Below are 15,000 nucleotides of genomic sequence, written 5' to 3' on the forward strand. Positions count from 1 at the left end.
TCTAACCAGGGTTAGGGTTAGGGTTGGGGTTAGGGGTTTATCTAACCAGGGTTAGGGTTAGGGTTGGGGTTAGGGGGTTTATCTAACCAGGGTTAGGGTTAGGGTTGGGGTTAGGGGGGTTTATCTAACCAGGGTTAGGGTTAGGGGTTGGGGTTAGGGGGTTTATCTAACCAGGGTTAGGGTTAGGGTTGGGGTTAGGGGGTTTATCTAACCAGGGTTAGGAGTTAGGGTTGGGGTTAGGGGGTTTATCTAACCAGGGTTAGGGGTTAGGGTTGGGGTTAGGGGGGTTTATCTAACCAGGGTTAGGGTTAGGGTTGGGGTTAGGGGGTTTATCTAACCAGGGTTAGGGTTAGGGTTGGGGTTAGGGGGGTTTATCTAACCAGGGTTAGGGTTAGGGTTGGGGTTAGGGGGTTTATCTAACCAGGGTTAGGGGTTAGGGTTGGGGTTGGGGGGTTTATCTAACCAGGGTTAGGGTTAGGGTTGGGGTTAGGGGGTTTATCTAACCAGGGTTAGGGTTAGGGTTGGGGTTAGGGGGTTTATCTAACCAGGGTTAGGGTTAGGGTTGGGGGTTAGGGGGTTTATCTAACCAGGGTTAGGGTTAGGGTTGGGGTTAGGGGGTTTATCTAACCAGGGTTAGGGTTAGGGTTGGGGTTAGGGGGGTTTATCTAACCAGGGTTAGGGTTAGGGTTGGGGTTAGGGGGTTTATCTAACCAGGGTTAGGGTTAGGGTTGGGGTTAGGGGGTTTATCTAACCAGGGTTAGGGTTAGGGTTGGGGTTAGGGGGTTTATCTAACCAGGGTTAGGGTTAGGGTTGGGGTTAGGGGGTTTATCTAACCAGGGTTAGGGTTAGGGTTGGGGTTAGGGGGGTTTATCTAACCAGGGTTAGGGTTAGGGTTGGGGTTAGGGGGTTTATCTAACCAGGGTTAGGGTTAGGGTTGGGGTTAGGGGGGTTTATCTAACCAGGGTTAGGGTTAGGGTTGGGGTTAGGGGGTTTATCTAACCAGGGTTAGGGTTAGGGTTGGGGTTAGGGGGGTTTATCTAACCAGGGTTAGGGTTAGGGTTGGGGTTAGGGGGTTTATCTAACCAGGGTTAGGGTTAGGGTTGGGGTTAGGGGGTTTATCTAACCAGGGTTAGGGTTAGGATGGGGTTAGGGGGTTTATCTAACCAGGGTTAGGGGTTAGGGTTGGGGTTAGGGGGTTTATCTAACCAGGGTTAGGGTTAGGGTTGGGGTTAGGGGGTTTATCTAACCAGGGTTAGGGGTTAGGGTTGGGGTTAGGGGGTTTATCTAACCAGGGTTAGGGTTAGGGTTGGGGTTAGGGGGTTTATCTAACCAGGGTTAGGGTTAGGGTTGGGGTTAGGGGGTTTATCTAACCAGGGTTAGGGTTAGGGTTGGGGTTAGGGGGTTTATCTAACCAGGGTTAGGGTTAGGGTTGGGGTTAGGGGGGTTTATCTAACCAGGGTTAGGGTTAGGGTTGGGGTTAGGGGGTTTATCTAACCAGGGTTAGGGTTAGGGGTTGGGGTTAGGGGGGTTTATCTAACCAGGGTTAGGGTTAGGGTTGGGGTTAGGGGGTTTATCTAACCAGGGTTAGGGTTAGGGTTGGGGTTAGGGGGGTTTATCTAACCAGGGGTAGGGGTTGGGGTTGGGGGTTAGGGGGGTTTATCTAACCAGGGTTAGGGTTAGGGTTGGGGTTAGGGGGGTTTATCTAACCAGGGTTAGGGTTAGGGTTGGGGTTAGGGGGTTTATCTAACCAGGGTTAGGGTTAGGGTTGGGGTTAGGGGGTTTATCTAACCAGGGTTAGGGTTAGGGTTGGGGTTAGGGGGTTTATCTAACCAGGGTTAGGGTTAGGGTTGGGGTTAGGGGGTTTATCTAACCAGGGTTAGGGTTAGGGTTGGGGTTAGGGGGGTTTATCTAACCAGGGTTAGGGTTAGGGTTGGGGTTAGGGGGTTTATCTAACCAGGGTTAGGGTTAGGGTTGGGGTTAGGGGGTTTATCTAACCAGGGTTAGGGTTAGGGTTGGGGTTAGGGGGTTTATCTAACCAGGGTTAGGGTTAGGGTTGGGGTTAGGGGGGTTTATCTAACCAGGGTTAGGGGTTAGGGTTGGGGTTAGGGGGTTTATCTAACCAGGGTTAGGGGTTAGGGTTGGGGTTAGGGGGTTTATCTAACCAGGGTTAGGGTTAGGGTTGGGGTTAGGGGGTTTATCTAACCAGGGTTAGGGTTAGGGTTGGGGTTAGGGGGTTTATCTAACCAGGGTTAGGGTTAGGGTTGGGGTTAGGGGGGTTTATCTAACCAGGGTTAGGGTTAGGGTTGGGGTTAGGGGGGTTTATCTAACCAGGGTTAGGGTTAGGGTTGGGGTTAGGGGGTTTATCTAACCAGGGTTAGGGTTAGGGTTGGGGTTAGGGGGGTTTATCTAACCAGGGTTAGGGTTAGGGTTGGGGTTAGGGGGGTTTATCTAACCAGGGTTAGGGTTAGGGGTTGGGGTTAGGGGGGTTTATCTAACCAGGGTTAGGGTTAGGGTTGGGGTTAGGGGGTTTATCTAACCAGGGTTAGGGTTAGGGTTGGGGTTAGGGGGGTTTATCTAACCAGGGTTAGGGTTAGGGTTGGGGTTAGGGGGTTTATCTAACCAGGGTTAGGGTTAGGGTTGGGGTTAGGGGGGTTTATCTAACCAGGGTTAGGGTTAGGGTTGGGGTTAGGGGGTTTATCTAACCAGGGTTAGGGTTAGGGTTGGGGTTAGGGGGTTTATCTAACCAGGGTTAGGGTTAGGGTTGGGGTTAGGGGGTTTATCTAACCAGGGTTAGGGTTAGGGTTGGGGTTAGGGGGGTTTATCTAACCAGGGTTAGGGGTTAGGGTTGGGGTTAGGGGGTTTATCTAACCAGGGTTAGGGTTAGGGTTGGGGTTAGGGGTTTATCTAACCAGGGTTAGGGTTAGGGTTGGGGTTAGGGGGTTTATCTAACCAGGGTTAGGGTTAGGGTTGGGGTTAGGGGGTTTATCTAACCAGGGTTAGGGTTAGGGTTGGGGTTAGGGGGTTTATCTAACCAGGGTTAGGGTTAGGGTTGGGGTTAGGGGGTTTATCTAACCAGGGTTAGGGTTAGGGTTGGGGTTAGGGGGTTTATCTAACCAGGGTTAGGGTTAGGGTTGGGGTTAGGGGGTTTATCTAACCAGGGTTAGGGTTAGGGTTGGGGTTAGGGGGTTTATCTAACCAGGGTTAGGGTTAGGGTTGGGGTTAGGGGGTTTATCTAACCAGGGTTAGGGTTAGGGTTGGGGTTAGGGGGTTTATCTAACCAGGGTTAGGGTTAGGGTTGGGGTTAGGGGGTTTATCTAACCAGGGTTAGGGTTAGGGTTGGGGTTAGGGGGTTTATCTAACCAGGGTTAGGGTTAGGGTTGGGGTTAGGGGGTTTATCTAACCAGGGTTAGGGTTAGGGTTGGGGTTAGGGGGTTTATCTAACCAGGGTTAGGGTTAGGGTTGGGGTTAGGGGGTTTATCTAACCAGGGTTAGGGTTAGGGTTGGGGTTAGGGGGGTTTATCTAACCAGGGTTAGGGTTAGGGTTGGGGTTAGGGGGTTTATCTAACCAGGGTTAGGGTTAGGGTTGGGGTTAGGGGGTTTATCTAACCAGGGTTAGGGTTAGGGTTGGGGTTAGGGGTTTATCTAACCAGGGTTAGGGTTAGGGTTGGGGTTAGGGGGTTTATCTAACCAGGGTTAGGGTTAGGGTTGGGGTTAGGGGGTTTATCTAACCAGGGTTAGGGTTAGGGTTGGGGTTAGGGGGTTTATCTAACCAGGGTTAGGGTTAGGGTTGGGGTTAGGGGGGTTTATCTAACCAGGGTTAGGGTTAGGGTTGGGGTTAGGGGGTTTATCTAACCAGGGTTAGGGTTAGGGTTGGGGTTAGGGGGGTTTATCTAACCAGGGTTAGGGTTAGGGTTGGGGTTAGGGGGTTTATCTAACCAGGGTTAGGGTTAGGGTTGGGGTTAGGGGGGTTTATCTAACCAGGGTTAGGGTTAGGGTTGGGGTTAGGGGGTTTATCTAACCAGGGTTAGGGTTAGGGTTGGGGTTAGGGGGTTTATCTAACCAGGGTTAGGGTTAGGGTTGGGGTTAGGGGGTTTATCTAACCAGGGTTAGGGTTAGGGTTGGGGTTAGGGGGTTTATCTAACCAGGGTTAGGGTTAGGGTTGGGGTTAGGGGGGTTTATCTAACCAGGGTTAGGGTTAGGGTTGGGGTTAGGGGGGTTTATCTAACCAGGGTTAGGGTTAGGGTTGGGGTTAGGGGGTTTATCTAACCAGGGTTAGGGTTAGGGTTGGGGTTAGGGGGTTTATCTAACCAGGGTTAGGGTTAGGGTTGGGGTTAGGGGGGTTTATCTAACCAGGGTTAGGGTTAGGGTTGGGGTTAGGGGGTTTATCTAACCAGGGTTAGGGTTAGGGTTGGGGTTAGGGGGTTTATCTAACCAGGGTTAGGGTTAGGGTTGGGGTTAGGGGGTTTATCTAACCAGGGTTAGGGTTAGGGTTGGGGTTAGGGGGTTTATCTAACCAGGGTTAGGGTTAGGGTTGGGGTTAGGGGGTTTATCTAACCAGGGTTAGGGTTAGGGTTGGGGTTAGGGGGGTTTATCTAACCAGGGTTAGGGTTAGGGTTGGGGTTAGGGGGTTTATCTAACCAGGGTTAGGGTTAGGGTTGGGGTTAGGGGGTTTATCTAACCAGGGTTAGGGGTTAGGGTTGGGGTTAGGGGGTTTATCTAACCAGGGTTAGGGTTAGGGTTGGGGTTAGGGGGGTTTATCTAACCAGGGTTAGGGTTAGGGTTGGGGTTAGGGGGTTATCTAACCAGGGTTAGGGTTAGGGTTGGGGTTAGGGGGTTTATCTAACCAGGGTTAGGGTTAGGGCTGGGGTTAGGGGGTTTATCTAACCAGGGTTAGGGTTAGGGTTGGGGTTAGGGGGTTTATCTAACCAGGGTTAGGGTTAGGGTTGGGGTTAGGGGGTTTATCTAACCAGGGTTAGGGTTAGGGTTGGGGTTAGGGGGGTTATCTAACCAGGGTTAGGGTTAGAGTTGGGGTTAGGGGGTTTATCTAACCAGGGTTAGGGTTGGAGTTGGGGTTAGGGGGTTTATCTAACCAGGGTTAGGGTTAGAGTTGGGGTTAGGGGGTTTATCTAACCAGGGTTAGGGTTAGAGTTGGGGTTAGGGGGTTTATCTAACCAGGGTTGGCTCAATTCCATTTCAATTCCAGTCAATTCAGGAAGTACACTGAAATTCCAATTCTCTTTAATGCTTCTCAATTTTATTTATTTATTTTAACTAGGCAAGTCAGTTAAGAACAAATTCTTATTTTCAGTGAAGGCCTACACCGGCCAAACCCGGACGACGCTGGGCCGATTGTGCGCCGCCCTATGGGACTCCCAATCACGGGCCGGTTGTGATACAGCCTGGAATCGAACCAGGGGGTCTGTAGTGACGCCTCAAGCACTGAGACGCAGTGCCTTAGACCGCTGCGCCACTCGGGAGCCAAATACCAACTGCACTAGTGCCTCTACCCTGGTTCTAACCCTGCACTAGTACCTCTACCCTGGTTCTAACCCTGCACTAGTACCTCTACCCTGGTTCTAACCCTGCACTAGTGCCTCTACCCTGGTTCTAACCCTGCACTAGTGCCTCTACCCTGGTTCTACCCCTGCACTAGTACCTCTACCCTGGTTCTAACCCTGCACTAGTACCTCTACCCTGGTTCTAACCCTGCACTAGTACCTCTACCCTGGTTCTAACCCTGCACTAGTACCTCTACCCTGGTTCTAACCCTGCACTAGTGCCTCTACCCTGGTTCTAACCCTGCACTAGTGCCTCTACCCTGGTTCTAACCCTGCACTAGTGCCTCTACCCTGGTTCTAACCCTGCACTAGTACCTCTACCCTGGTTCTAACCCTGCACTAGTACCTCTACCCTGGTTCTAACCCTGCACTAGTGCCTCTACCCTGGTTCTAACCCTGCACTAGTACCTCTACCCTGGTTCTAACCCTGCACTAGTGCCTCTACCCTGGTTCTAACCCTGCACTAGTACCTCTACCCTGGTTCTAACCCTGCACTAGTACCTCTACCCTGGTTCTAACCCTGCACTAGTGCCTCTACCCTGGTTCTAACCCTGCACTAGTCCCTCTACCCTGGTTCTAAACCTGCACTAGTACCTCTACCCTGGTTCTAACCCTGCACTAGTACCTCTACCCTGGTTCTAACCCTGCACTAGTGCCTCTACCCTGGTTCTAACCCTGCACTAGTGCCTCTACCCTGGTTCTAACCCTGCACTAGTGCCTCTACCCTGGTTCTAACCCTGCACTAGTGCCTCTACCCTGGTTCTAACCCTGCACTAGTACCTCTACCCTGGTTCTAACCCTGCACTAGTACCTCTACCCTGGTTCTAACCCTGCACTAGTGCCTCTACCCTGGTTCTAACCCTGGCCTAGTGCCTCTACCCTGGTTCTAACCCTGCACTAGTACCTCTACCCTGGTTCTAACCCTGCACTAGTACCTCTACCCTGGTTCTAACCCTGCACTAGTACCTCTACCCTGGTTCTAACCCTGCACTAGTACCTCTACCCTGGTTCTAACCCTGCACTAGTGCCTCTACCCTGGTTCTAACCCTGCACTAGTGCCTCTACCCTGGTTCTACCCCTGCACATCAAACACATTTTACACAAATAAGACTGAAGCGTGGTTGAGCTGTTGAGGTGTGTTTAAAAGAGAGTGCAGTGGTTTCAGGAACCTTTTGAAAGTTCAAAGGCCAGATCAGGTTAGTTAGTGTCGGGGCAGCTGCTAAACAGGGGAGTGTGTGGAGGTGAAGACGAAGCTGCAGTTCCTCTTACATCCAGCAGGAGGCGAACTGCCTCAGTTTTCCCACAGAGAGCCGCTTCATGCAGGGCCGTGCCAGCCTTGGTCTGTCTGTTGATGTCTATTCCTGACTGGATCAGCAGCCTGTGGACCACACACACACACACACACACACACACACACACACACACACACACACACACACACACACACACACACACACACACACACACACACACACACACACACATACACACACACACACACAGACACACACACACACAGACACACACACACACACACACACACACACACACACACACACACACACACATACACACACACACACACAGACACACACACACACACACACACACACACACACACACACAAACACACACACACACACACAGACACACACACAGACACACACACACACACACACACACACACACACACACACACATACACACACACACACACAGACACACACACACACAGACACACACACAGACACACACACACACACACACACACACACACACACACACACACACACACACAGACACACACACACAGACACACACACACACACACACACACACAGACACAGACACAGACACACACACAGACACACACACACACACACACACACACAGACAGACACAGACACACACACAGACACACACACACACACACACACACACACACACACACACGTTGGCCCAAATTACATATTTAATTTGCAAAATGCATTAAGGCTCTCAAAACATTAAATACATGTCACAAAATCAACTACCTCCATCAAAACATACAACTTGTTATTTAATGAAAAGTTCCAGTATTTAAATCGTTACACAATGGCCCAATAAATACTAACTCCAACTATCAATATACCCTACCATGGTTAACCCTCTTTTATATGTCTGGGTCATTTGTTGATAGGATAATTATAGTATGCACCATAAAAGGCTGGGTCATTTGTTGATAGTATAATTATAGTATGACCATAAAAGGCTGGGTCATTTGTTGATAGTATGATTATAGTATGACCATAAAAGGCTGGGTCATTTGTTGATAGGATAATTATAGTATGACCATAAAAGGCTGGGTCATTTGTTGATAGTATAATTATAGTATGCACCATAAAAGGCTGGGTCATTTGTTGATAGTATAATTATAGTATGACCATAAAGGCAAGTAAACATATTATCCCAGCATGGGCTGTATTGTTTTGTCCTAAATTTGTCCTATTTGACCAAAGATGACCAATGCAGAAACAATGTCACTCAAGAGCATGAATATCCAGAAACTTTTTCCATTTGAACTGAGAGCTGAACTATCTTCCTCTAGGGGTCCCTCTACCTCTTCTTTGTCCTTGACTATCTTCCTCTAGGGGTCCCTCTACCTCTTCTTTGTCCTTGACTATCTTCCTCTAGGGGTCCCTCTACCTCTTCTTTGTCCTTGACTATCTTCCTCTAGGTGTCCCTCTACCTCTTCTTTGTCCTTGACTATCTTCCTCTAGGGGTCCCTCTACCTCTTCTTTGTCCTTGACTATCTTCCTCTAGGGGTCCCTCTACCTCTTCTTTGTCCTTGCCCTCAGCCTCTTACTTGGTCCTGTCTTGCCAACAGCAACTCAGAGGTGACCTCTTTTATGCATGAAAAAAGACTGATTGCTGATTGAACAATTGTGCAAAGAAGTTTTGCACACGTGCAGAAGAGGTTCACATTCATGGGAGTGATTTGTATCAGCTGTGACCAAATGTTTTCATTTTGTTTGACATGATTTACTCAACTGAGTTTTGCATCTTTTGTAGAGTTGTGTTTACTGTTTTGCTAAAATGTGCTTAGCATTTGCATTGTGTGTGAAAACAATGAGAAATGACTTTCAGTTTAGCAGAAAATAACACTGTTGTGCTCATTAGGTTATGATGGAGATCAAGTGGACCCCAGTTTCATTAAAAGTGTCTTAGCAATCTAGAAAAACTGCAGAACACAAACTTTACTTCATTTTAACAGACTAGAAAGTTAAAACCAAGCTCTACTCCTCGTCCACTGCACATAGAACCCCCCTGATGCCCCACACCCCCACAAAATCCCCCGGACGGTTCACCGATAGAGAGACAGAGAGAGAGAGAGAGAGAGAGAGAGAGAGAGAGAGAGAGAGAGAGAGAGAGAGAGAGAGAGAGAGAGAGAGAGAGAGAGAGAGAGAGAGACAGAGAGAGAGAGAGAGAGACAGAGAGAGAGAGAGAGAGAGAGAGAGAGAGAGAGAGAGAGAGAGAGAGAGACAGAGAGAGAGAGAGAGAGAGAGAGACAGAGAGAGAGAGAGAGAGACAGAGAGAGAGAGAGAGAGAGAGACAGAGAGAGAGAGAGAGAGAGAGAGAGAGAGAGAGAGAGAGAGAGAGAGAGAGAGACAGAGAGAGAGAGAGAGAGAGAGACAGAGAGAGAGAGAGAGAGAGAGCAGAGAGAGAGAGAGAGACAGAGAGAGAGAGAGAGAGAGAGAGAGAGAGAGAGACAGAGAGAGAGAGAGAGAGAGAGACAGAGAGAGAGAGAGAGAGAGAGAGAGAGAGAGAGAGAGAGAGACAGAGAGAGAGAGAGAGAGACAGAGAGAGAGAGAGAGGGAAGGAAGGACAGAGAGTGCGTGCATACAGTGGGGAAAAAAAGTATTTAGTCAGCCACCAATTGTGCAAGTTCTCCCACTTAAAAAGATGAGAGAGGCCTGTAATTTTCATCATAGGTACACGTCAACTATGACAGACAAATTGAGAATTTTCTTTCCAGAAAATCACATTGTAGGATTTTTTATTAATTTATTTGCAAATTATGGTGGAAAATAAGTATTTGGTCACCTACAAACAAGCAAGATTTCTGGCTCTCACAGACCTGTAACTTCTTCTTTAAGAGGCTCCTCTGTCCTCCACTCATTACCTGTATTAATGGCACCTGTTTGAACTTGTTATCTGTATAAAAGACACCTGTCCACAACCTCAAACAGTCACATTCCAAACTCCACTATGGCCAAGACCAAAGACCTGTCAAAGGACACCAGAAACAAAATTGTAGACCTGCACCAGGCTGGGAAGACTGAATCTGCAATAGGTAAGCAGCTTGGTTTGAAGAAATCAACTGTGGGAGCAATTATTAGGAAATGGAAGACATATAAGACCACTGATAATCTCCCTCGATCTGGGGCTCCACGCAAGATCTCACCCCGTGGGGTCAAAATGATCACAAGAACGGTGAACAAAAATCCCAGAACCACACGGGGGGACCTAGTGAATGACCTGCAGAGAGCTGGGACCAAAGTAACAAAGCCTACCATCAGTAACACACTACGCCGCCAGGGACTCAAATCCTGCAGTGCCAGACGTGCCCCCCTGCTTAAGCCAGTACATGTCCAGGCCCGTCTGAAGTTTGCTAGAGTGCATTTGGATGATCCAGAAGAGGATTGGGAGAATGTCATATGGTCAGATGAAACCAAAATATAACTTTTTGCTAAAAACTCAACTCGTCGTGTTTGGAGGACAAAGAATGCTGAGTTGCATCCAAAGAACACCATACCTACTGTGAAGCATGGGGGTGGAAACATCATGCTTTGGGGCTGTTTTTCTGCAAAGGGACCAGGACGACTTTTCCGGGTAAAGGAAAGAATGAATGGGGCCATGTATCGTGAGATTTAGAGTGAAAACCTCCTTCCATCAGCAAGGGCATTGAAGATGAAATGTGTCTGGGTCTTTCAGCATTACAATGATCCCAAACACACCGCCCGGGCAACGAAGGAGTGGCTTCGTAAGAAGCATTTCAAGGTCCTGGAGTGGCCTAGCCAGTCTCCAGATCTCAACCCCATAGAAAATCTTTGGAGGGAGTTGAAAGTCCGTGTTGCCCAGCGACAGCCCCAAAACATCACTGCTCTAGAGGAGATCTGCATGGAGGAATGGCCCAAAATACCAGCAACAGTGTGTGAAAACCTTGTGAAGACTTACAGAAAACGTTTGACCTGTGTCATTGCCAACAAAGGGTATATAACAAAGTATTGAGAAACTTTTGTTATTGACCAAATACTTATTTTCCACCATAATTTGCAAATAAATTCATACAAAATCCTACAATGTGATTTTCTGGAATATTTTTTCTCATTTTGTCTGTCATAGTTGACGTGTACCTATGATGACAATTACAGGCCTCTCTCATCTTTTTAAGTGGGAGAACTTGCACAATTGGTGGCTGACTAAATACTTTTTTCCCCCACTGTATGTGTGTGTGTGTGTGTGTGTGTGTGTGTGTGTGTGTGTGTGTGTGTGTGTGTGTGTGTGTCTGTGTACCTGATGATGTCTATGTGTCCGTTCTTGGCTGCCAGGTGTAGAGGAGAGGTCCCATTGGGGTCAGTAGAATCTCCTGGTTTAACCTCCAGCAGCGCCACACACATGTTACTGTTGAGAAGGAGTTGAACCACCTATACACACACACATACACACACACACACACACACACACACACACACACAAACACACACACACACACACACACACACACACACACACATGTTACTGTTGAGAAGGAGCTGAACCACCTATACACACACACACACACACACACACACACACACACACACACAGACGAAACACACACACACACACACACACACACACACACACACACACAAACACACACACACATGTTACTGTTGAGAAGGAGTTGAACCACCTATACACACACACACACACACACACACACACACACATGTTACTGCTGAGAAGGAGCTGAACCACCTACACACACACACACACACACATTTAGCCCACACCCACACCGGCCATCATAAGGTAACATTTTCTGGTACTGGCCTTTTTTAATTAACCTAGCCTGCTAGTCCAAGGCTATTAGTTTTAACCTAGCCTGCTAGTCCAAGGCTATTAGTTTTAACCTAGCCCGTTAGCTCAAGGCTATTAGTTTTAACATAGCCCGTTAGTCCAAGGCTAGTAGTTTTAACCTAGCCTGCTAGTCCAAGGCTAGTAGTTTTAACCTAGCCTGCTAGTCCAAGGCTAGTAGTTTTAACCTAGCCCGTTAGTCCAAGGCTAGTAGTTTTAACCTAGCCTGCTAGTCCAAGGCTAGTAGTTTTAACCTAGCCTGCTAGTCCAAGGCTAGTAGTTTTAACCTAGCCTGCTAGTCCAAGGCTAGTAGTTTTAACCTAGCCCGTTAGTCCAAGGCTAGTAGTTTTAACCTAGCCTGCTAGTCCAAGGCTAGTAGTTTTAACCTAGCCTGCTAGTCCAAGGCTATTAGTTTTAACCTAGCCCGTTAGCTCAAGGCTATTAGTTTTAACCTAGCCCGTTAGTCCAAGGCTAGTAGTTTTAACCTAGCCTGCTAGTCCAAGGCTAGTAGTTTTAACCTAGCCTGCTAGTCCAAGGCTAGTAGTTTTAACCTAGCCCGTTAGTCCAAGGCTAGTAGTTTTAACCTAGCCTGCTAGTCCAAGGCTAGTAGTTTTAACCTAGCTTGCTAGTCCAAGGCTAGTAGTTTTAACCTAGCCTGCTAGTCCAAGGCTAGTAGTTTTAACCTAGCCCGTTAGTCCAAGGCTAGTAGTTTTAACCTAGCCTGCTAGTCCAAGGCTAGTAGTTTTAACCTAGCCTGCTAGTCCAAGGCTATTAGTTTTAACCTCTCTTTTCACTCCCTCCTCTCTACATTTTCTTCATCTGTTTCTGCTGCTAAGGCCACTTTCTACCACTCTAAATTCCAAGCATCTGCCTCTAACCCTAGGAAGCTCTTTGCCACATTCTCCTCCCTGCTGAACCCCCCCCCCTCTCTGTGGATGACTTCGTCAACCACTTAGAAAAAAAGGTTGACGACATCCGATCCTCGTTTGTTAAGCCAAATTACACTGCTGGTCCTGCTCACACTGCCATACCCTATGCTTTGACTTCTTTCTCCCCTCTCTCTCCAGATAAAATCATGCGACTTGTGATGGCCGGCCGCCCAACAACCTGCCCGCTTGACCCTATCCCCTCCTCTCTTCTCCAGACCATCTCTGGTGACCTTCTCCCCTACCTCACCTCGCTGATCAACTCATCCTTGACCGCTGGCTATGTCCCTTCCGTCTTCAAGAGAGCGAGAGTTGCACCCCTTCTCAAAAAAACAACACTCGATCCCTCTGATGTCAACAACTACAGACCAGTATCCCTTCTTTCTTTTCTCTCCAAAACTATTGAGCGTGCCGTCTCTAGCCAACTCTCTTGCTATCTCTCTCAGAATGACCTTCTTGATCCAAACCAGTCAGGTTTCAAGACTGGTCATTCAACTGAGACTGCTCTTCTCTGTGTCACGGAGGCTCTCCGCACTGCTAAAGCTAACTCTCTCTCCTCTGCTCTTGTCCTTCTAGACCTGTCTGCTGCCTTTGATACTGTGAACCATCAGATCCTCCTCTCCACCCTCTCCGAGATGGGCATCTCCGGCGCGGCTCACTCTTGGATTGCGTCCTACCTGACCGGTCGCTCCTACCAAGTGGTGTGGCGAGAAGCTGTCTCCGCACCACGTGCTCTCACCACTGGTGTCCCCCAGGGCTCAGTTCTAGGCCCTCTCCTATTCTCGCTATACACCAAATCACTTGGCTCTGTCATATCCTCACATGGCCTCTCCTATCATTGCTACGCTGACGATACACAACTCATCTTCTCCTTTCCCCCTTCTGATAACCAGGTGGCGAATCGCATCTCTGCATGTCTGGCAGACATATCAGTATGGATGACAGATCACCACCTCAAGCTGAACCTTGGCAAGACGGAGCTGCTCTTCCTCCCGGGGAAGGACTGCCCGTTCCATGATCTCGCCATCACGGTTGACAACTCCGTTGTGTCCTCCTCCCAGAGTGCGAAGAGCCTTGGCGTGACCCTGGACAACACCCTGTCGTTCTCCGCTAACATCAAGGCGGTGACCCGATCCTGTAGGTTCATGCTCTACAACATTCGGAGAGTACGACCCTGCCTTACACAGGAAGCGGCACAGGTCCTAATCCAGGCACTTGTCATCTCCCGTCTGGATTACTGCAACTCGCTGTTGGCTGGGCTCCCTGCCTGTGCCATTAAACCCCTACAACTCATCCAGAATTCCGCAGCCTGCCTGGTGTTCAACCTTCCCAAGTTCTCTCACGTCACCCCGCTCCTCCGCACACTCCACTGGCTTCCAGTTGTAGCTCGCATCTGTTACAAGACCATGGTGCTTGCCTACGGAGCTGTGAGGGGAACGGCACCTCCGTACCTTCAGGCTCTGATCAGTCCCTACACCCAAACGAGGGCATTGCGTTCATCCACCTCTGGCCTGCTGGCTCCCCTTCCTCTGCGGAAGCATAGTTCCCGCTCAGCCCAGTCAAAACTGTTCGCTGCTCTGGCACCCCAATGGTGGAACAAGCTCCCTCACGACGCCAGGACAGCGGAGTCACTCACCACCTTCCGGAGACATTTGAAACCCCACCTCTTTAAGGAATACCTGGGATAGGATAAAGTAATCCTTCTACCCCCCTTACCCCAACCCAACCCCCCCCCCCCACCCCCCCCAAAAAAACATTGTAAAGTGGTTGTCCCACTGGCTATAAGGTGAATGCACCAATTTGTAAGTCGCTCTGGATAAGAGCATCTGCTAAATGACGTAAATGTAAATGTAAATGTAACCTAGCCTGCTAGTCCAAGGCTATTAGTTTTAACCTAGCCTGCTAGTCCAAGGCTATTAGTTTTAACCTAGCCTGCTAGTCCAAGGCTATTAGTTTTAACCTAGCCCGTTAGCTCAAGGCTATTAGTTTTAACCTAGCCTGCTAGTCCAAGGCTATTAGTTTTAACCTAGCCTGCTAGTCCAAGGCTATTAGTTTTAACCTAGCCCGTTAGCTCAAGGCTATTAGTTTTAACCTAGCCCGTTAGCTCAAGGCTATTAGTTTTAACCTAGCCTGCTAGTCCAAGGCTATTAGTTTTAACCTAGCCTGTTAGCTCAAGGCTATTCGTTTTAACCTAGCCCGTTAGCTCAAGGCTATTCGTTTTAACTTAGCCTGCTAGTCCAAGGCTATTAGGTTTAAACTAGCCTGCGAGCTCAAGGCTATTAGTTTTAACCTAGCCTGCTAGCCCAGTCAGTGCCCAAAATCCCATCCAACACCAACAAAACTGCAAAAAGTAAAAGCTGATGAAGTTGAAAAAGGTACTTAGTTACTCACCCCGACCCTTCCGAACTCACAGG

General features: G+C 48.7%; 1 protein-coding gene across 1 annotated transcript in view; it reads right to left on the reverse strand.

Annotated features, from left to right (window-relative positions):
• The window catches only part of caskin1 (CASK interacting protein 1), a 121,363-nt gene that overhangs the window by 92,448 nt on the left and 13,915 nt on the right, over positions 1–15,000 (reverse strand). Inside the window, exons 4-6 of the mRNA XM_045215921.1 lie at positions 14,978–15,000; positions 11,115–11,245; positions 6,828–6,936 (exon numbers count right to left, since the gene is read on the reverse strand). The exon at positions 14,978–15,000 is cut by the window's right edge and continues 73 nt beyond it. Of these exons, the coding sequence (XP_045071856.1) occupies positions 6,828–6,936; positions 11,115–11,245; positions 14,978–15,000 (263 nt within the window). The remainder of the gene's footprint in view (positions 1–6,827; positions 6,937–11,114; positions 11,246–14,977) is intronic.

The sequence above is a fragment of the Coregonus clupeaformis genome, unplaced genomic scaffold, assembly GCF_020615455.1.
Source record: "Coregonus clupeaformis isolate EN_2021a unplaced genomic scaffold, ASM2061545v1 scaf0556, whole genome shotgun sequence".
Taxonomy (NCBI): domain Eukaryota; kingdom Metazoa; phylum Chordata; class Actinopteri; order Salmoniformes; family Salmonidae; genus Coregonus; species Coregonus clupeaformis.